This window comes from Mastigoproctus giganteus, chromosome 10 (assembly GCF_048544385.1).
Source record: "Mastigoproctus giganteus isolate SK-2022 chromosome 10, ASM4854438v1, whole genome shotgun sequence".
In the NCBI taxonomy this organism is placed as follows: Eukaryota; Metazoa; Arthropoda; class Arachnida; order Uropygi; family Thelyphonidae; genus Mastigoproctus; species Mastigoproctus giganteus.
In genome coordinates this window covers 231,761,830-231,785,689 of record NC_143584.1, presented here as the reverse complement: position 1 = coordinate 231,785,689, position 23,860 = coordinate 231,761,830, and the positions used below count along the sequence as shown (strand labels likewise).

General features: G+C 42.4%; 1 protein-coding gene across 1 annotated transcript in view; it reads right to left on the bottom strand.

The window, feature by feature from the left end:
* LOC150080024 (vesicular glutamate transporter 1-like) overlaps positions 1–23,860 on the bottom strand; it is a 547,583-nt gene that overhangs the window by 100,021 nt on the left and 423,702 nt on the right. Inside the window, exons 6-8 of the mRNA XM_090383743.1 lie at positions 5,488–5,575; positions 2,726–2,812; positions 1,535–1,671 (exon numbers count right to left, since the gene is read on the bottom strand). Coding sequence (XP_090239869.1) covers positions 1,535–1,671; positions 2,726–2,812; positions 5,488–5,575 — 312 coding nt within the window. The remainder of the gene's footprint in view (positions 1–1,534; positions 1,672–2,725; positions 2,813–5,487; positions 5,576–23,860) is intronic.

The following is a 23,860-nucleotide window of genomic DNA, read 5'->3' as shown; positions in this document are numbered from 1 at the left end:
CTGAAGTTCTATTTGAGTTCTGATCATCTTCATGAGATTCTTGATATTAACCAAAAAGCCTCCACACAGATAAGGAAACTGGGAAACTATCTAACCACAATTGGGCTGCATCTGAACCCTTCCAAAAAAAAAAAAAAAAAAAAAAAAAAAAGGAGTTAAGAACGATAACCAAATCTTTGTTTGCGGAGAAAAGGTGCAAAGGGTGACTTCCTACACAGACCTAAGTCTCACCTGGGATGTTGGACTCACCTTCAAGCCTCTTTGTCAGGATAAGACAGAAGACGTACTTGGCAATTTGGACAGTGCGTCAGGAGCTAGTGGGTATGCAACAGCCAGCGCTGTTTTGTTGGGAGATCATGAGATGCATTACATCTATTCCTCTCTGTACCTCTGAAATTTGGTCATCTGTTCCTGCCACCCACCTAAACAAGTACCTCGATCTGCAATATTGGTTTCTCAGAGGGATGAACAGGGTGGTCGGCCACCCTTTTACTATCTTTAGATCTATACAAGCTAACGTAGGCACCACTCCCTGGTGACTTCTCATCAGGACAAGAAATGCCCTCACGCTAGCACGACTTATCACTGGCCGAATTGATACTTCAGCTGTATCCCCATTAATCTCTGGCCATAGAAAAAAAGCGAAAAACACCCCGACTCCTGCATCCTTCTGCTTATGCTTACAAACATCGATTCTCTGAGGAACATGTTTCCGGTCAAATGCCTGCAGATCTTTAATAAATTGGGTATCCACCAAGATACGTTCTGTGAGTACAAAAAGCTCTACAGAAAGGAAATCCTCAAGAACTGCTACCTGCTTTTGACTCTGTGAAGATAACCTGCACCTGGACTTTTCTGCCTGCTGCATTTATGTTTCTTTTACTTTTGCCTTGCTGTTTTTTCTTACAAACTTTGTTTTTATTTCAAGCTTTTGTAAACCGAATTCTGTAAATATCTCAGTTCGAGCAAGTGTACTCTTATTCACTGTACATGTGGTTTCACCTCAGTATGTAAATTTCACACCTCCTGGCACATTGACTGATGATAAATAAACTGATGATAATAATAACATAACCATCGGGTCTTTTCATTGGCTAATGCTGAGAAGATGTAATTCAGGAAACACGAAAGAGCAGGTAGCTCAAAAATGACTTCTGAGGCACTCCCCTTTTGTGCAAGGAACATAAAACATACTTTTCTAAACGTTTAGCTTTGGCTGTCCTAAGAAGAAAACTTTTTATCACGATTAACTAATCCAGTGACACTTCGTTGCCACCTTTGAATCTACTGCTTATTACCCACTAGCTTTTCAGTGATCAGTAACAGAAAGTCATTTGACCAACGAGTAACAGAAGAAAGTGATACCCCTTGCACAAAGGGAGAGTCGCCTTCTCCCGAAAGGCAGAGCGACTTGGGGGTCCTGTCCATTCCGTGTACCCTCGAAACTAGAAACCCCGAGTTTACCCTCGATGACTTCTAACGCGAACAGCACTCATTCAGTGTTTTAAATGATCAAAACCTTTGATGCACTTACCGTTGGAGACGTCTGGGCAACGTGTCCTAAGCTGTTTTCTATATAAATGAGTTCTTCTTGCGTTATTGTGGGGTGCCTCGCTGGTTTCTCGAACGATAACCATATCCAGAAGATGTACCAGATGAGACCCATCACGCCTGTAATACAAAACAACCCACTCTGCACAGACATGTTAAGAAATACACCGATAAAAAGGAAGACTGAAAATGATAACGTTCGTGTTTGTAACGATCACGTCGATGCACGTTAATGGCACAGCAATATCGATGTCCATGCTCATTTTTTTTCTGAGTACAAGGCAGAGTGTCAGGTTCAGTTGACAAAAGAAAATTGCGTAAACTTTGAGCAACTGCGATGGGATTTTTGGTAGCAGCTTCGCTTCCATTCCTTTTAAGCAATCAGAAATACTCGCATTTTCAAAGAAGGCGCACTTTCTAGTGACGCACACCTTATATAAAAACACGAAGTCTAAAATATAAATTTAAAAGGTCATATGACTTTTTACATGACTTTTTCTAGAAGTTCAAGATTGCTTTTGCAGAATCTGCAGTTTTACAAGAATCGGTCAAATACAAAACGAGGCAATTTGTGAGGCCCCGTCTTCATCAAATTCTGGCTTGAATGAATCCAGACCTGGAGGCAGACCGAACCTGTTTGAGAATTCGACAACAGCTGCTAGGGAGAATTGCCCGCATTCCTGGGTGTTGCCGATGGCAATCTCGATAGGTGCGCAGGCGCACGAGGAAGAAGAAAACATTGAGGGTGCTTGAAGGCACCTTCATTCTGCAGCATCTCGTGAAGTTCCGAGTATCTTTACAGTATTTCCGGGCCACTACGAGCGTGTCCGTCTGTTTGTGGCAGGGAATGGGAACGCAACAGTCGCGTGCTGAATGTCGAAGAGCTCATCAGGCAAAAATGTCCCCAAACGCAGCAACGTTTTACTCATTCTGTCCAACCAGGATGGAATTAGTAATGAGTAAATGGAAAGAGGAATGAAAGCAAAGCATTCTCTGCTGCAATAAGCTTCTTATCCTGGTGCGCGTTGAGAAATAGAAGCGTCTCCTCTGCGTCCTGTCCTTCGTATCAAATTCCTGACAAACATGGAGATGAATTCCTGCGCAATCTTTCGTGCATCGCACTCCCGTTTAAATTAGAAAATGCGCAGTTCATCTTAACAACACCACTACTCACCGTAGAAATAAAAACACGCCTGCCACCCGACGTAGTCCGTAAGTATCCCCGATAAGGGCATCCCTACCACAGCACCTGCATACGAACCTGCAATGCAAAAACAAAGCGTGGCAATATTGGGCAAACTGCGCGAGTATAATACGGGCAATCTACTAAAATTAAAATTCATTACGAAGATAGACAGATGGATGGGTAGATGACCTTTATTTTAAGTGCCACACCGTAGGAGTAACGAGTGAGCGAAAGGTGTACAATGCATCGACAACGATGTGTTGCTGTTGTAGAGGAAACTGCCTTCTTGGAAAATAAACGATTTTAATAATAATAATAAATTTACGAAGATAATCCGGGGAATTTGGTAAAGCGCTAGCCAAGGAAGGGTGGTTCTCCAAGCTCGATCCAGCAAGCTGAGAGTTGCCAGTTTAGGCACGTTTAAATGCATCGGGATAATTCTGGGCATTTCTTTTTTAAAGTCGGTCGTCCTGGATAGCCAATACTCATCTGGTACAGTGTCTTCGCGTTGAAGTGTGCAAAATCTGTCCCCAATATCGCAGCAGCAATAGGACATTTTAGCGAAGATGCTTATGGGTAATGAGCCCAATTGTTTTCGAGTATCCGACATCAATAAGCCGCTCCTTTCTCTTTGGAAAATCGTTGTCGTGAAAGCCGAACGTGAGATCTGTGTGAAAAGGGACGCCACCGCTTACATCTGAGAGAGAAAGTCATCACAAGTCGAAATGAAATGACTTTTGATACAACAACGGAGGAAAATTTGTTTTTATCGATTTCCCCGCTAGAAGGAATAAGAGCAACAGCGACGTTCGCAAATATTAAGAATATGGCGATGTTTCCAATGCGCTCTGCTCAAGTCAGAAGGTCTGTTATGAGAAAGCTCTTTGATTACAGAGAAGGGAATTTGACCGAATAAATAAAGCCGAAAAGCACGACGCCCTTCCCTCTGGAATTCCAGCCGTCAGCTCCATTTTTGTTGCCAAAATTGACAGTCCTGTCCAGTTCTGAGGAGGCGATAAAAGGTAGAAGCGATCGTTTAATTGGCGATTGGTTTTGATAGTAACAAAATAATAGGCCGGATATTAATCGAATCAAAGGCGGAAGCGAGGTCTGCGCGGACAAAATTAACTCGAGTTCGCTCCTCGAATCATTGATCGCAATAAAGATACTGAGCGAGTGTGGAGATCTGCGCGCTCCTGCAGAACGAACGCGGAATTAGAATGGACCGCGAGGAAGAGGGATACGCTCCGATCAACTGGATCGTTTGTGATAGGAGCGAAAATGGACAGGGTCTTCGTGGGCTCACTCCCGATCACCGGAAGCCGAATTTAATAAATAAAAACATCGGTTAAAGAAGAGAAAATTATACGAAGGAAGCCACGAACCGAATCTTTAGGGGGAGCATTTTCGGAAAAGAGATTACATTCACCACCCACTCGCCTCTCTTTTTCGGTTATCTTTGTGGCATTTTTCACTTCTTGCTGCAACGGACGTAGAGGGTGAAATATTGGAGGTGGCCCTGCTGTGTGTTGGCGATGGTGGAGCTCATCCGCAGTTTTCAGCTCACCCGTATTCAGCCCTAATAAATCGAACAGATTCGGAAAAAAGATTTAGGTCAGAAATGCTGTCAGAATCTCTTTCTGAAAAGGAGATTTATTTGTTAGAGATTATTTTAGATATATTTCAGATTTTTATTTCTTTCAGATTATATCAGAATCCCTTTTTGATCTTCCAAAACAAGAAAGGTTACGTGTCCACAACGTAACGTGGCCCTTATAAGTAACCCTTTTTGCGGAAAAAATAATAATTTAATGATTTTACAGCTTTCCGAAAATCATAAATAGTTCTTTTGCTGTAGCGAGTTAAAAGAAAAAAAAAATAAAACCTGTCATGAGGATGGATGGATGGATAGGGGAATTCTGTTTGTTTGGGTCACAGAGAAATCTGCCCATAAGAGCTGTCTGAGCAATTCTGCGCGGGTAGCACAGTGGTATCGTCACCGTCCTCCCCACACCGGGTGGAAAAGGCCTGGGTTCGAATCCCGTCGATGACGCGAGGAACTTTTCTCGGCTTTTTTCACTCCGTGGCTGAGTTAGTCGGTCTCAGGCGTAGATAGCAAGGTTTTTCTCCCCAGTAACTGGGGTTTTTTCGTCCAGCAAAAAGGCAAATCAACCATAGAGCATACGCAATTCACAGACACAAATACGAATTAATGTACTTTTTTTTTTGTATTTAATTACAGGCAACCCTAAAATAATAATTTCTTTTTTTTTTTTTTTGTTTTTTTTTTTTTGCCCATAACAGCTGCACCGACGCAATATTTCAGATCGAAATCTGACCCCCTCCTAATTTCGAGGTGAATTCTATAGGAGATTGTGCAATGTCTAAGACTGCTGTGGGCAACTGAGTTCAGTTGCTGTCGCCAGCAAAGTTGAGGACTATTTGAGGACACTGGATCAAAGTGTTGATCGCTCGTTACAGTGCGAAAATGTTCTCTTTGATCGCGAAGTCTAATTACAAGGACTAGTTGTTCGATGTCTTGAACGCGAATTTTGACACTTTTCCCTTGAGAGGGGTGGCAAAGAACAAACGTGATGTGCTAACCAAACCATTTAACCAAGCAGTTCTAACACTTCTCCGCTGTAGTTATGAGGGCACTGCAGTAGCGTGATTTCAAAACATGGGAGATTGGCAAACATTTTATAATAAAATATCCAGCGAGACAACAAATAGAGGAAAATAATACTTACCACAGAACGCCAGCGTGGCCAGTCGGCTTCTCTCCATCGGAGGCGCCCAGTGTCGCCAGATACCATGACACGCTGGGTAGGTGACTCCCTGAAACAAGAACGTAAATAAGAGTGGACGCAAATGTCGGTCACAGAAGAAATCTGCTGAGAAATATTATTATTATTATTATTATTATTATTATTAAATCAGTTTATTTCCCAAGAAACCTTGGATCACCCTGGGACGGTTCTGTGCCAGAAGGGTGTGAATATTTACAGACTAAGGCGCGAGGAACACATGTACAATAGACAAGAGTACATGCGTGCTCGACCAGAGATATTTACAGGATTAAACATACAAAAATATACAAAATAAACAGTAATATGCAAAATATATAAAAAAAACAAAAAAAAAACAGTCAGTCATGTCCAGGAGCAGGTGAGTATTATAATTTCATAATCTGGTAGCAGTTCTTGAGGATTTCCTTCCTGTAGGGCTTGTCTTCACAGAACCTATCAGGGTGGATCCTAAATTTATTGAAGATCCGAAGACAATTGGCTGGAAACATGTTCCTCAGGGAATCGATGCTTGACAGCGTAAGACGTAGAGGGAGACAGGAGTCGGGTTGCTTCCCTCTTGCCCTCCTAGGGCCAGAGATTAATGCGGATACTGATGGAGCATCAATTCGCCTCGTTATAAGCCGTGCAAGCGTGAGGGCATTTTTTGTCATGATGATATGTCTCCAAGGAGTGGTGCCTAGATTTGCTTGTAGGATAGATCTGGAGATAGTTAGGGGGTGGACTACCACCCTGTTCATCCATCTAAGCAACCAGTACTCTAAACTGAGATACTTCTGAAATATGCATTACTTATACCTTGCTTTCCATTTTACTCGGTATCTTGGTGTAGATTAGGAGACCGGAACGTATTCCTTCCAACGTGTTTTCTGACGTAGTGAAAGACGGAGCAGAGGAGGATAGTCGGGGTGACCCTTAATGATCATTCGCCTGGAATTCCAGGAAGAAAATTTGATGCAGCTTTCGTCTTTCACAACGGCGTGTTCTTTTATTTTTATTTCCTCATACAAAACAGGACAATGCCCCATCATATTGCGTGAGAAAAAAATCGATTCAAATACTGTATTTAAACGAAATATAAGAATTCATATATATTTCTTCTTCTAGAAATATATTCATATATATTTCTTCTTTATTTGTACGCTCTGTGTGTAACTATAATAAATTATAAGAATTCATTCGCTACAATTCTTATAATGAATATAAGAATTTATTCGCTGTTTCATCGTTACGCGATGAAACCGTCCTCCCAACAACACTGTTTTTGCCACTTGTCACTCATCTGAAGAGACTGTTCGATCCCATCGGAGGGTGGAGGAACTATGGAAGGAAGGTTTCTTCGAGAGTGTTTAGAGCCGAGGTCAGGCAGAAGTAGTAGGATTTTTCAAGGTGTTATATAGCCCTAGCAAACATATATAAATCTGGTCTTCTGCCCCCTGGCGTCGTACATTAACAGATTCCTGGCAGTCGAGTGCTGGGTGGTAATGCGATGGATGAACAGGGAACGCATTCACCATCTTACCCCAGGGCTATTTTATATGCCAACCAACTTAAATATCACTCCGTGGAAAGTTCACAATGCATCCAGGAATATTGTTCTTCTTTCTCAGATGCTTACCGGTGTGATTGACGTCCCCAGTCTTCACGGACTTATCTCTAATCCACGTGCTGGACGCAGTAATGGCAACCCCTATCTAACGTTATATTCTGTACTGTCCAACCTGTGCTGTCTGAAGAAGTTCTTTCCAAACAACGCAGCTAAGTCAACCTTTTCAATTGATTGGCCTGTGACCACCCTGTGAAATACTCTGAAGAGAAGCAATACAGAGTGAAGGATCTCTCTGAAGCGCTCAGCTTGCTTGAACTATAGAAGTACATTTTTTGTATAAAGAAGCTTTTATATGATAGTGCGAATAATTTCCTCTTTTAATTTTGTCTATAATTGCATTCTTTAAATAATATTGTAAATAATCTCACTTGTGTAAATATATTTAAATAATTGTAATCGTGCATTTTTGGACACCCTTAAAACACGAGCATTTCCCATCAGACATCCAAATATGACCGAGTTAAATGAAGTCTTCATCATAGCCGAATGTAAATTATGCAAATTAAACACTGACCTATGCATTATCTGTGTTACGTGCTGCGCTTCGTTTTGTGGATCGTGCCTCAAAATTGATTTAAAAAAGATGAACAAGCAACGGAGGCGCGATTTTTCATGTCTTTCATGCAAGGAAATACCTGACAGTGAGTCCCTCAACAGTGGATCAAGGGCACCTCCCCAACGTAGTGAGATACCCTGCACATCAACTGAAACTGCATCGTCCGCACAAAAAAAAAATAATAAATAAAGCTATCCTACCACACCCCAGCGGAAACACCACACCGGAAACTTCCGATCAGCAGGTACATATTGCCGATGGTGACAAGCGAATGATTTCAAAATATCCCACCAGCAACGCTAACAAACTGCATGCACTCCCTGCCCAAGTCTCATCTCGCCGAACAACAGGTTCACTCATAAGAAACCGGGATCATATATTCAACCTATCAGAAAATGGAACGTGGAAGACAAACGGTAAAAACAGGTGGCACACAACACTCCACCAAGGGGAATCATTCGTATTCGTACAATATCACAGCGGTCCAGACTCGTGGGCAAATCTTTTCTCGACTGGAACCAATTACTAAACCAGGCAGCATTAAGGCCATGTTTGCGGAACTTCACAGAATAAATATTGAGGTGAGACAGAGAAGAACTAGGTACCCAACTTACGCATCTTTCATCTGCCACCCAGAGATGATGAGCTTCGGGTTGGATCCAACGCTATGGCTCCCTGGAACTCTCGTCAAACCCTTTCTAGACCAGACGCCAAGAACCACGATAAACCACCAAATTCATCAATAAATGCAATAGCAATTAAAACTACCAAGCTGCCAAGCCAAAGAAACGCAGAAAAATCAAATGAATCTACTGAGAACAAACCTACTATACGAAACAAAATGTCCACATATCAATCAGTCCAACTACCAGCCGTTTATGATGTCAATCCCCAAGGCTGCAAACCTGTCTTTTTTTTTTTTATTATTATTATCTGTTTATTTCCATAAGGAAACCACCCCGGGACGGCAAAGTGCCAGGAGGGTGCTAAGTACATATCAGGGTACGAGATACTACGTGCAGTGGGTTACATATACTGAACACGTAGTCTCGTCCCGAAATATTATATACACATTTTATGTTTAATACATACAGTATTTACACATTTATGATTGTGTACAAACATTATACAGCTCATATATTTACAATTCATTAATAATTCCACATATAACTTACATATTAACATAACTGTTACAGAAGGTATATTTTTACAGTCAACAGATTATTATTGTTCTTAAAGCAGAAAGCTTCACTTTTATTCACAATTCTTTAGTACTTTGCGGCCGATTCATATTTCGGTAAGTCTGTACGAATCCTGGAAGATCTCTTTCCGGTATGTTGCATCCTCACACAGTTTTTCGGCATCTATCTGTAGTGAGTTAAATATTCTCGCTGCATTTGATGGGAAGAATCTTTGCAGGCTACTAAGATTGTTCAGGACTGAACGCAGTGGATTATTTAGTTCTCCGCAACGTCTAGCAGTGGCACGCGGTTTAACTAGAATATTATCCAGGACTGGAGCATCCACTCTGCCTGTGAGCATTTGTGCGAGAGTGTGTATGTTCCTGTTAATTGTCCGCTGCATCCAGGGTGTGATGTTAAGGTTTGAGTAGAGAATGGCCCTTGAGATAGTAAAAGGGTGGCCAGCAACTCTGTTAAGCCATCGCAAGAACCAGTACTCGATCCCAAGGACGGACTTATAATGTGAATCTGGAGCTGAAGACCAGATTTGCGAGGCATACATTGCAATTGGCAGGACACACATTAAAATGTACTTGGTCGCTAGCTGAGGATCCCTAATTCCTACCAGTTCCTGCCTAGTAGCCCATAAAGCGGCGAATATTTTTGTCTTCATATGGGCGAAGTGTTGAGCAAAGGTGAGTCTGTCATCCCACTTAAGACCCAGGTCCAGGTGAGAGTGCACTTTTTCCACACTAGACCCGTTCACAGAGATTGAGATGTCATTTTTATTCTGCTTGTAACTTATGGTCATTTGGGCAGACTTCTGTGCATTAATACGGAGCCCGATGCAATCCAGGTAGCTCTCAAATTCTCGGATTGTGCTATTTGCCATCTGGCAAATACTTTCTGCTGATTCATGGTCTTTGGAAGTGATGAAGAATTTTACATCGTCAGCATATGTTATAAAATTGTAGTACCGTGCAAGAAACGGCTCCAGGACGGCCGCGAAGAGAGTAGCCGAAAGAACTCCCCCTTGAGGCACTCCTTGCGAGATGGTAAAGCAAGATTGTAGCTTTTGGTGCTTAACAATAAGTTTCCTATGTTCTAGCAGGCTGGTTATTATAGTTAACAGATTTCCTCTTACATTAAAATAATTCTTCAAAATCGCAATGAGCGCTGGAATTGAGACGTTGTCGTAGGCTGCGGAGATATCCAAAAAAATAATATCAATTTGCTTTTTCTCATTTAGTGCTTTCTGCACGCGAAAAAGGGTTTCCAGTAAGTTTGTTATTATTGATCTACCCGAAATAACTGAGTGCAAATGTGGTGGTCTATGGCTGAAGCAGTGTTGATTGATGGTGGGAAGAAGCGCTTTTTCGAATACCTTCTGTAGGGTGCAACTAACAGAAATTGGTCTGTAATCCTTAGCCAATTTGGGGTGTTTAATCTTTGGTATTGGGGTTACAATGTAATTTTTCCAAGCTTGCGGGAAAGCTCCTGACCTGATGATTTTCTGATAGATGTGCAGTAATAGATCTATTATAAATGGGCTACTTATTTTAAGGATGAACATTGGAAATTTGTCTGGTCCAACAGTGGCCTTATTGGGCAGATCGTTGATTGCTTTCATTACGCTCTCTTTGGTGATTTGTATTTCACTCAATGGAGGTCTTGTTGGTTCCTCTCTTGCCGAATAGTTTCGCTTGTTTAAATCTTTCAGGAATTCCAAAATTTTGTTACTATTATCAGTGTTCTCAATTTGATTCGGTCCATGCAGGTTACTAAAAGTGTTATTAGCCCATTCCTTGAAAATGCATTCTGTCATATTCTCTGTGCTATTTCTATTGCTAGTAATTCTTTTTGCTCGTTTTAGTTTGTTATGAATAACACTGCAGTGTGCCTGTCGTTTTGCTTTGATGAAATGTGCTCTTTCTTTCTTATAACGAATGTGATCGGCAGGATGACCCGTTCTTTGCCATTTTCTATACAGTTTTTGCTTCCTGAGGAAACTTTCTTTCAGTTGTGGGTTAAACCATTCTTTTGTTCTCTCAGATATTTTGATTTCTTTTGCTGCTCCTTCCAATGCTGTTTGGTATAGCTTTTTAGTGATCATTTCTAAAGCTTCGTCTACTGGCTTTTCTTGCAGGTCATTCCAGTTGTAACTAGTCAGGTGACTGAGAATGACCTCTGATTTAATATACTTCACGGAGAAAAGATACTTACTTTGCTTTTCCCAGTTCGTGTGGTTACCCTGCATGTATTTGTGTATCTTCAGTGCTGCTTCTATTTCAATGGGATTGTGGTCCGACTTAAATTTTATGCAGTTTTGCGTTAGCCTTATGTCTAAGGAACTATGGTACAACAGGTCAAGTTGCTGCATTCCCCTTGTTACTGGTGTCGGAAGCTGCGTCAAGTGCAATGCACCCAATGTAGCATCCAGCTCTTTCTTGGCCTCCCTGTGTTTCGGAAGAGGCAAATTAAAATCTCCCGCTATTATTGTGTCGACTGATGGCTTTAGATTTGCTGCAAGCCAAGCATAGAGTTCGTTTCTTGTCTCCTTTGTGTGCTCAGGTGGGAGGTATATGATGCATATCTGTATTTTCACGTGCTCTTTTGAAAAGGTAACGCAAATCCCTTCAAAATTATTTGAATTGGTTTTTCGTTCTCTTATAGACTGGTATTTATTTTGATAGCAAATTATAACTCCCCCTCCTCGCCTATCTGTTCTTCCGGTTCCCACACATTTGCAGTTTGCTGCCGCAGTTAGCCGATCTAACTGTTTTCCATTTCCCAACCAGGTTTCGATTAGGCAAATGAAATCCAGGTCCCCGTACATCATCATCGTTTGTAGGGTGTGGAGCTTATTTGAGATGCTCCTCACGTTTTGTGCAAACAGGTGGATGTGATGTTCTGCATCCCCAGCTGGGGGTAGTTTTCTTGATTGCTATTGAGCCCGATTCCTTGCATCATTTTTAACCAGTGGTCTGGCCCATCTGTCTCTGTAGGGCTTGACTAAGGTACCTACTGGCCAGGCGCTTACGTCTTGTAGGCGAGTTGCCTTATCTGGTGGACAAGAGATTATAAAGGAGGAGTAAGCTGGGTGTCGTGTTTTCACTTGCTTTACTTCCACAGTTATCCCATGTTCGCCCTCACACATGGCTTTAATATTTTTGGGCTGTGTTGTGGGTCCCAGCCTTGATACAAAAATTTGCTCTCTGGTTGCAACGGAAGTAATGTTGTACATTTCAGAAAACCGTTTGTTTGTTTCTGGTGTGTTACAGGAAGACACATTAATACTTTCTCTGTGAACTGGATTATGTCGTCGGCTATCCTCGGCAAGACTAGGCATGAAATTTTGGGATGGGCGGGTTTTTCTACCCTCAAACGTGTTATGCTTTTTAGGTAGCATAGTGATGTGCGCATAAGTGATTGGGTTTGCAGGAACATGATTTGAGGGGGAAGATGTAACTCTCGCGATCGTACTCTTGGAATACATGGATGCCCCAATCATTTCAGTTGATTCCTGTTGTCCTAATATTTCTGAGACTTCTTTATTTTGGTTTCGACTTTTCCTAGTGGAATGTGTGGAGCCATTTCCTTGTAATGCCCCTAAAGTTTCACTGGATTTGGTGCTATTGCTTGCGAGGTCCTGCTGCAAACAGACAGTTCCCGGCTGGGCTTGAAATTCACATATTATTTGGCTGTCTTGTAGTTTTGCAATTCGTTCTGATATGTTTTCCCCCGAATTCAATTCTTTTCTTGTCTTCTGTTTCTGATTTTGAATGCTTTCTGTCATCCTGTACAATCCATGCATACCACTTCTACTTTTCTTTGGGTAGCTCTGCCTCGCATAGCAAGTTTCGTCGGTTACGGGGGCCGCTGAGCCACCTTGTGCAACGAGGACTGATTCAAAGCATCCTAGCTTTTCCTCCAGTCGTTTAAGGGTGTGCAATATTTTACTGTTTTGTTCTTTGAGAAGAAAATTCTCTTCCTGCAGTTCCTGTAGCATTTTATGTACAGGGATGAAATTGCTCGCGAGGTTTTCAGCGTATTCCACAGCCTGCATCGAAAAGGGGCTGATGCAGTCTGCAAGGATATCCTTTAATTCCGTACGCGAGACATATTCTTTACGGTTCTCCTCCTGCCTTTCATCCGGGCTATGATTGCTCCTCTGTCTAGCGAAAGCCCCTTCAGAGTGCTCGCAGTCTTCCGGGCAAATATCACATCCCAAGGTTTCAAAAATTGATCCTTCAGGATGGCCCAAGATGCCATTTCCAAGGTCAGTCTGAGAGAGGATTTCTCTTGTTGTTTGTTCAAGGTCATTAATCTGTTCTGTGCATGAATCTTCACAAATGACTTCATTAGGTAATTCTTCATTATTTTTCCCTGTTTGTTGCCTACAAGCGTCACATTCAAACTTGCGTTTTCTAGTTTTGTTTAATCTCTTAATATCTACAGAAGTACAATCAGGCTTATTGCAATAGTTTTTGTGACAAGTAACGCATTTAATTATGAAGTCATCATTGGTCAGACATATGCAGCAAGTAAGCGGCACGGCTGATGCGCTGAAATCTGTCATTCTGAAATGCAAATGGGGGCTGGAATTTCAGTAATTTCGAGGAAGGTAGTCTTTAGTACAACAAGATAGGGCACTTCTATCGTTCGATGACTAGCCTATGAAATATGCAGGTGGAAATAGGGGAGGTTTTAATCCCTAACTTTGTCACCGTTTGACCTTGTCCAGAGCTTAAGTGCCGTATTGCCTTAAGCAGAATATTGCTATGTTCCGCTGCACTGAATCGCTATAAACCAACCGTTCCTTTCAACTATTACACGAAGTATGAATGCTTAAAATCAAGATTAGACATATTACCTGTTCAGGATTCCATTAGTAGACACTATATCCAGATTCCACTTCTCATAAGCTCTCTGTCAATATGCAGTTCATTTATGATTCTTTCAGTTTAACTTAGGTATTTGAGTATTTTTAGGAGCACATAATTCAGTAACTCACTGACCTTCGCCTCCTAGCGGCTCATATATCAATCCCTGTCTCTAATATCCCTGTACATATCGCAATGCACAGTAGACCAATGCGGTCCCAAAAAAGAGACTTGCCACCCGTACAACATCCGATTGTTATGGCTACCACCATTCCAATTGTCTTTCAAAATGCAAGATGTATCTGTAACAAGCCAGACACTGTCGAACAGCTTCTACTCTCGAAAACCCTAGATGTCCACTGTATCGCTGAAACAGGGCTTGGGAATGGGCAGGACTCCGTTGCCTGTGCACCTCAGGCTGGTTACCAGATGCCCTGCTCCTCTAGAGTGGATCGTAGAGGAGGGGCGCCCCAATACTCTACAATAGCATCCTCCTTTCATTGGTACATTCTATGGTAAGCCAATCTCTTGCATTTGAATCTGCCATGGTGTCCCTCAAGCGTAACACCTACTTGATAGACATAGCAACAGTATATATTCCACAAGGCCCAAACAGTGATATCATTGAAGATGTAATCCATTGGCTAGTGAATCACCTCAACGCCTCTGCTAAGCACATTGTTTGTGGAGATTTCAATCATCCACCTACTCTCGCACATCTTAATAGGACACTCGTTAGCAGTATGTATTCGCTGGATATCAGCCTTCGCAACTGCCCCCCCCCACGAGAGGATCCAATCTCTTAGATTTGGTATTCTCCTCAGCACCATGCGACCTCGAAGACAACCCTCACAATCTCTTTCAATCCGATCACGAACCCATTGCCATACTCCTGCATTAGCCGCACCTAACTTCAGTATTCAAGGCCCAAAAAAGAAAAACGAAATGACATCCCCCAAATTCATTGATCCACCACGATGTCTCGAAGCCGCATCCTCCATCCCTTGGGAAGTTCTCTACAATTGCGATCTCCAGCTGGCTCTGGACCTCACGACCAGGTGGATGCGGACCATTGCCAACTACGGAGCGACAAAGACTGTCTGCATCACTCCCCGTTCAAGAGCTTGGTGGACACCTGCACTGAACAAAACTTTCCAAGTAAAACATATATATATATATATTTTTTTTTTTTTTTAATTATTATTATTTTTTATTATTAATTTTTTGTTATCTTAGTTAATTATTTTAATTCTTTTCTTTCTCTTCCTTTCGGGTTTCTTTTTCTTTTTTTTTTTTTCCCTCTGGAGTGGGCCCCAGAGAAGGATTTTTCTTTTCTCATGCTCTGAGACCATAGGTGTCCCATCTACTGGAACTGGCCCACCTTCCCGTCGTGTGGACGAGTGCCCAGAATCATCTGTCCAGGTTATTGATGCTTCTGGGTAGCCAAGTGGCCAGAACATAACACACACACACACACACACACACACACACACACACACACACACACACACACACACACACACACACACACACACACACACACACACACACACACACACACACACACACACACACACACACACACACATCTGGCCCATTTGTAGTGATACTGTTCTTCGCAGAGATACGAGGCGGAGTTGAACTGACGTTCTAGGAGTCGCCCCTTACATAAACACATGTTCACATGTGAATGTGGATGGACCATATTGCACGGTGTCGAACAATGTGGCCCCGACATATCCAGGCAACTTAACTGTCAACAACGTCCCAACGGATATGCTCGCCACCGTTAGCATCACCAGGAAGCAGCTTATAACTGCTATAAATGGATTGCCACCCACCGCAACCACAGGCCCCGATCTTGTGCCATAATTCACCAAGTGGCTCAGCACGTTTATCATCGATCCACTACTCTCAATTTTTAACGGTGTCTTAGCACACCACAACTTTCCCCCTCTCAAGAACAGATATGCTGTGGGGCCACATCCTAAATGCCAATCTGCATCCCTCATTAAATGGTTCAGGCCAATCTCTCGCTCTTCCAGCATCTTGAAACTTATGGAGAAGGCATTTCAACCATCACCAATCAAATCTTGCCTCACAAACCCACACAAATTCACTATGTCATTCCCGGAAGATCCACAGTCTCCAATTTAACATCCATTACCAGCACCATTCTCTGTGCACTAGAAGCTAAAGCAGAACTTGCCGTTACGTATGTCGACCTGGAAGCTGCCTTCGACTCAATCAGCATTCCCTCGCTCGTTCACCTCCTAGAAAATTACTTCCATATAAAAGGTGACGTTGTGGTTTATCACAACCCTGTTATCAGACAGAATCATTGTTCTTACAGCGGATCAAGATATAATCTCAAGAAAAATCACTGCGGGAGTTCCCCAAGGCGGAGTCCTCTCCGCAGCATTATTTACTGCAGTCGTTATTCCGTTTGTTCAAGAGAGAGAAGGCATAATCTGCTATGCTGACGATATTAAGTTACACACTCAGATTAACCCGGGGGAACATATCTCAAAAATTAATGAAAAGATCAATCGAAAGTTACACGACTTAGAATCCTATCTCCATCAATTTGGACTACTTATTAATCCTGCAAAATCAGCCCAAAGTGTCTTTTCGTTGAAGCGCCAACCCACTGAAGTCCAAGTTTCTCTAAATGGCATTCTCCTTCCAGTGGTAAATACACACACAGACTTGGGAGTAGTTTTCGGTTGCAAACTGACCTTGAAGCCCCACATTGACAAGCTCATAACAAAATTCTGCAAAATGCGGTGGATTACCAAACAACAACTACTCCACGTTAAGGTTCTGGATGTGACTCGGCGGTACGTATACAGCTCTGTATACTACGTCGTGTTATACGCCTCAGAAATTTGGGCAACTGCAGCCCCCACGAATATCAAGCGTATGTACTCCTCCGAATACTGGCTCCTTCGTTGGGGCACACATAAACATTATCGTCCACCCCAGCAAAGAACAACTGCGATGGCAACTGCACTGAACCTTGCCCGACTGCCAAACCTGATAAGGGAAAGACGCCTCACCCTCACACTAAGGCGTCTCCGTAGCAAGGTGGGGAGGAGCAGCAATGCGTAGCACACACGCTTCTTGATTAGACCGGGGTTTCAGCCCGTCTCCACCAAATACGGAGGATGCGGAAGGGTCAAGGGAATGACCACCGCATATTCCCGGAGTATATGGCCTTAGTTGCTAATGCTTCTAAAAACCAAATAACAAACAAAAACACCCTCACACTAACTGCCAAAATGACCACTGGAATAATCTCGGAGCCAAACATACGGGAACTGTGCAACTGGAGAATCCCTCAACCCGGACTGAGGTCAGTTCCAGCACTTACAGCCAACCATAACAGACTAGCCCTTAGCGACCGCTCAAGCAGATGCTTATCACAGTCCAAGCAATCGACGGCGACCTCTACATGTTTGTCAAGGATCGCAAATACAGGAGAGAGAGAGAGAGAGAGAGATCCTTGATGACCTAAACTCAACCAAGGAAACTGCACAGTAATGTCTCAGAATAATAAATTTAAAAAGGATGTCTGTATAATATTGTATATAATGTCAAAAAAATACTGTATGACATTTTTATGAATATATTGTGAATAAATGAACTGAAACTTATTATATTGTTGGCCCTGGGGGATGAACCCGAACTTCGATGTGGGCCCCGTCCTCAAGGCCTTTGTCCACCAGCCAATGTGAAGCCCCTGGCATTCCTGCCGTGAAGGACACATTGTATACATCCTTTGTGCACAATAAAGATTATATTTATTTATTTATTTATTTATTATTCTTAATGTAGTAAAAACGTACATATAAAATGTCATTTTTTTTTGTACAAATGTTTTATATGCGTTTCCCAAATTAGACTGTAGTCAATCCATAACCCAAAGTAACAATGATTAGAACCTTCTTCCACAGTTAGACGTCTGCAATTCTGGAAATTCTGATCCTGTAGGCATTCATGTTTATGGAACTTAATAGGAGGATGACTATCCAAGATTTGTCGAGGAGGTCAAACATTTTGTTTTTTCAAACCTGAGTGCTAATTTATTATCATGCAACCAAGTTTGTAAATGTATTACATCCTGCTGTAAATCTTTAGTATTTTTGTTACGTTCTTTCCAACTGTAAATAAGATTATATCATCTGCATAAATTTTTATATATAGGGATTATTTTAAAAGAAAGTAAATTTGTAGGATAGCTTCCCCACTCTAAAATCCGTGCTATAAGCTCCACCAAGAGAACGGAGAACTGCTCTTTATTTCTCTTTACCTCGGTTACTGTAATACAGTCCTGTCCATAAGATTTCTTGTTCTTTAACTGTTCTTAATAAAATTAAGAATCTCAGTATAATGTGGAGCTAAGACTACACAAGAGTTCATCATCTGAGGAAGACTATCTTGTCGAGTAAAGGAATCTTGGCAATAATGTATTAAATATCTGTTGAGATCTAATACAGCTTTGGCAAACCTATTTGCAGCCTCATATTGTTTGTTTGCACCAGAAATCTGTTCTACTAGTGTTTTAATTTGGTTTCCCCTTGACTTTTTCTTCCTTGTACTTAACATGTTATTTATAATGCTCCATTTATCCTTTTGCGTTATCTGCTTATCCATAAAAAGATGATTGTAATAAGTGTTTTTTAGAAAAGTGTTTATAGTAAACTGGGCATCAACCCTGATAAGTTCTGTGAGGAGAAGCTCTACAGAAAGGAATGCCTCAAAAACTGTTCCCAACTATTGGACCTGTAACGACCGCCTACACCTGGACTTTTTGCCTGCTGCATTTTTATTTTTATTTTTTTCTATTTATTTGTTTATTTTTATATATATATATATTTTAAATTCAGATGTCTCTTGCTATAAACTTTGTTTTATTTGAAGCGTATGTAAGTTCAATTATGTAAATATCTCCGATCGAGCACGCATGTACTCCTGTACACTGTACATGTGGTTCCACGCACCTCAGCATGTAAATCTTTCACCCTTCTGGCACACTGTGACCCGCAGTTTCTTGTGGTTAATAAACGGATAATAATAATAATTTATTTATTATTATTATTATATTATTTTGGATTTTTTTTCATAAATACACCAAAAAATTACGATTTTAAATACCGTTGATAATATATACGTGCAAGTTTACATAATCTAACGTAAATTCAGTGATAAAGAATGTATTATTGCGTATCCAGTATAACATATGCCAAACAGTTCCTTCAGACTTAGTGGAAGCAATCTGGCATGGAAAATAGAATTGCCTTCTCGCGCTCCAGAGCCATCTTAATCGGCAATAAACTGCAGCCATCAAGAAGCATCTAGATGCAACCCTCAAGAGAGGGTAGGGTTCCTTCTAAATATGTATAAGAGAGAGAGAGAGAGAGAGATAATCTTTAATGCCCTTCACGGCCAAAAAGCCAGGGGTTTACATTTTTACAACCTCCCGAAACTTCCGGGAAAATAGAACAATTAATTTACAAAAACAGGTAATTTTACAAAGGAAAACATATTTTATACAAAGGAGAGAACTCCTTACGAGAGTTAGGTCTGATTGAGCTGACTTAACATCGAGATAAGAGCACCAGCTCAATCAGACAGGAGCAGATGCAAGGTACACATCAGTCATTGCTGATTAGTCCTACTCGTCATAATTTTTTTCCGGTAAGTCCGGTCAGCAGCGAATTTGTTGAGGTCGGCGTCCAGTGCCTGGGTTTGCTTGAGCATCTGCTGAGGGAGGAACCTGTCCGAGAGATGGAGTCGTGCTGAATGCGAGTAGAGCTCGGGATTGGCCCTAAGGGCAGCAGGGGGGATCCTCCAGCCACAGGTATCCCAGAATGAAGGTGTTGCGATTATGCCTGTTATCATCTTGACTGTTGCTAGGAGGCGTTGGTCTTCGACTAAGGTGGGAAGCCGTGGAATCCCGAGAGAGTTGGCGAGCTGCGTGGTATGAATCAGAGCTGGAAGGTTGTGCTTCCTGTTGGCCCACTTTAGGAGCCAGAATTCTGTGGCAAAGAGTGGTTTCTTTATTGATGGTGCCGCTGACGCCCAAATTTCAGCAGCATAGAGTAAAGGTGGAAAGATGATTGCTCTTATGTACTTCACGATTGTCTTTTTATCTCTGATATGAAGGAGATGCTGTTTTGCTATCCACCGGAGTCTTGAAGCACGTGTGAGGAGCATGTCTATGTGGGCGTTGAATCGAAGTTTGGAGTCGAATACAACGCCCAGATCACGATGGCTGGATGCAATTGGGATGAGGGTGTTGCCGACCGAAGGCTGGAGAGAAGAAGGAGTTTGCTTCAATGAATACACCATGAATTCGGACTTAGCAGGATTGATCTTGAGCCCGAACTGGCAGAGGTAAGATGTGACTGCAGTGAGAGTGTTGTTAATTTCCGTTTTTACCAGATCAAGGTCTTGACCAGGGATGATGGGAGTAAGTATCTTGATATCATCTGCATAGCTCAGTAGACATCGAGAATGTGCAACCAGTGGGAAGATAATAGATGAGAACAGAAGGCCGGAAAGGACCCCTCCTTGTGGGACTCCTGCAGTGACGGATCTAGTAAGGGTGCGATCTCCTGTCTGAAGCTTTATAACTCTGTTATTCAGAAGAGAGGAGAGAAAGCATAATATGTTCCCTGTGATCTGGAAGTGGCATTCCAGGAGAGTGAGTAGTTGGTTTACTTGGACGGCATCAAATGCAGCCTCAATGTCTAAGTAAGTAACAGCTAGTTCGTGCCTTTTCTCGAATGCTGACAAGATAGTATTCTTTGTGGCTAGCAGATTTGTGATCGTTGATCTGTTTGGAAGGGAATAGTGAATTTGGGCTGGATTACTGGGCATGATCTGCTTGGTGAGGATCGGGAGTAAGGTCTTCTCCAGGAGCTTCAGCAGGCTGGAGGAGTTGGAGATGGGTCGGAAATGTTTAGGTTTCGATGGCGACTGAACTTTGGCTAAAGGTTTGATAAGATAGTTTTCCCATTGCTGTGGGAAAATCTGGTTCGAGAGTAACTGGTTGAAGATAATTAAAAGTGGCTGAATAATGTACGGACTTAGGCATTTGAGCATGAATTGGGGAACTCCATCATCACCAGTGGTTGACGAGGCAGGTAGAGAATTGATGGCGACGATCAGCTGTTGTTTTGTGATCTGAATGGTGTTCAACACTTCCTGCTGGGTGGGCTCTGTTAGTAGAGCCAGATCTGAGTTTGGCATAGGATTACGATTAAATCTTGTGACGAAATCGAGCCACAATTCAGGATCAAGTTGGCGAGGAAAATGATGGTTCACTTTCTTGTATGGAATTTTTCCTTTAGCCAGATCTCGGTTAACGTATAATTTGATTGCCTCAGATTTCATGCGATTAAATTGAGCCCGTGCCCTAGAATAAACGATGCGATCATTGACATTTTGCGACTGTTTCCATGTGCGATGGAGCTGTTGCTTCAGCTGGAAACTCATTTTGAGTTCTGAATTCCACCAAAGTCTTGTATATGGACTGATTGTGATTTTTTTAGAGGCGGCATATTTGGCAACCGTGTTGATCCAGTTTGTGAGAATGTTCACAGCTATTTCTGGGTCACAAGTCTCTAAGGCCACCCAGGGAATGAGAGAGGCGGCTCTGATGCACTTATCTACGTCAAGTAAGTTGGGGCTAGTGATGTCAACCTTTTTTGTTGTCCTTCTGGTTTCTAATTTGGGGGCTGGCAGATATGCAGTCACATGTATTGGGACATGATCAGAGTCGAATGACGTTTCTGCAATGTAATCAAGGGTGCAAGGGATAGAGGCTAGAACTAGATCTAAGAGGTTATTCCCCCTGGTTGGAGCTTCATTAATAAGTTGTAGATCAGCACATCTCAAGTGTGCCAGAAGATCCTTTTTCATATTAGATAGCTGAGGAGGTAAATTGAAATCACCACAAACAACGTGAGAAGCTGTGGGATGCAGCTGATTGATTATCCAGTTGGAAACTTCAAGGATGATTTGCGGGGAAGGCGTTGGAGGTATGTACACCACACAGAGGTCAAACGTCACGAAGTTGTATCTTAACGTAACGAGGATTGCTTCATAGTTAGGGGAGTTACTGGATTTATTATCCAACAGCTTGAAAGTGGATTTCTTGTAAAATATTGCGACGCCTCCACCCTTGCGTGCAATCCGAGATGTGAATACGACCCCATAATCAGCTGGGGCAGCTGCTGCTAGGAATTCTTCATCGTCATTGAGCCAGGTTTCGGTGATGGCGAGCAGGTCAAAATATCCGGGGAGCAGAATTTGCTCCATAGTGTCCAGCTTGTTCCTAAGACTACGCACATTTTGATAAAATATGGTGCAGGCAGGTACTGTAGGTACTTTGATACGGACGGGTGGTCTCTGACATAGCACGACTCGATTCAGCGGGGTGTGTCTAGGACTGATGAGCACAGGGATCGGCATATTGGTGTTCCGTGTCTGTGGTGCTAGTTGCGGTAACGAGATCTGGGATTGCTATGAATCAGGGTACCATTGGTGGGAGTCCTTTCCATTACTTCTATATCGCTGCCCTTTATGCCCGAGATATGGCATAACAACAGCTCCAGCAGGCCAGATTTCAGGATTGAAGAGTGCTACAAAATCTGCATCAGCTACATCGATCTTAAAGGAGGCGTAGGTGGGATATTTTGTGGATAGCTTGGTGACTCTACCATTCATTTTGAAAGCAGCAAGAAGGTGTTCCACATCATCAGCTGTGGTAGCAGGGGAGAGCCTACTAATGAAGACATTACGGAATCGCTTGCTCATCATTCCAGTGTTCGCAATTTGCATCTTGCTGAAGTGCAAATTGGTTCCAATAACTTTAAGATTGGGGCTCAGTTCCTTAAGAGTTGGATTGCGGGTCAGTGTTTGTTCTTTTGTTCGTTGGCTTGCAATCATTGCATACGTTGTAGTGTCTCTATGGGTCTTTACTTTAGATGCAATCGTAGTCCCTGCATAATGGTTACTTCTCACGTTGTTTGAGGCGGAACTACAATTGCGATGTACTTCAGCAGCCAAAGCATTATCCGGTTTTCAGCGAGCGAACCCCATATGTGAGTTTTGTGATCGCGAATAGGTGCGATTTGGCAGATTCTGCTCCTGATGAATTCTTTGGGTCTTCTGTGAGGCAGTATTTCCTGAGTATCCGTTGGCATCTGCTGTGATTTCAATATATACTGGTCTAGTGCTACGTTCAGGGCACACAACTTCAGACTCACACGTTGTAAGAATGGGGGCTGGAGAGGGGTCATGTGGTAATAAAGATGGGGTGGTTTGGGTAGGAGCTCTCGGTTTCGCGTGAAAGTGTTCGTCCGGAGGCTGCTGCTCATGATGGTTAGTTTGAACAGCAAGATCACAAACCGATTGCTTCAGGTCCTCAAAATTTTTCCGCAAGACCTCCAATGTTTTGTGTATGCATTCATTGTGTTCTCGTAGTCGTTTGTTTTCCAGCAGTAGGTCTGCGAGGATATTATGAATTGGCGACAGCTTTATACATAGAGTTGTCTCAATATTTGTGAGGAGCGAGACCAGGAGTGGACTGTGTTCGAGTGATGTTTGATTAATTATTGCGGAGATCTCTGTTGATAGGGTGTTATCCTGTTGGGAGCTACTAGATTTTTGCATGATGAGATCTGAATGGTCATTTTGTTCTTCCTGTAATGAGTCGGGTGTCAATTCCACATGTGCATCTGGCGATGTCAATTTTTCCGTGTCTACCTCAGGTTCGGGTTGGGTCCTGTGCTCAGGTGAATCCGAAATTTGGTTAACGTCGTTAAAAGTTTCACCAGTTGTTCCGAGTGAATGCATATAATTTTCTCCCTTACAGGGGGGACACTGCCAAACTTTCCGTCGCTGCTTTCCGAGCCTCTTTAGGTCCAACGCGAGACATTCGCTTCCGTATGTCTTGAGACAGGAAGTACATTTTATAGCTACGTCCGGAACAATTCCACAAATTACACAGCTTTCATTATTTGGGTGATCTTGCTTTAAAGTTGGTGAGCAGAAGTATACCTTCTGCTCACCAACT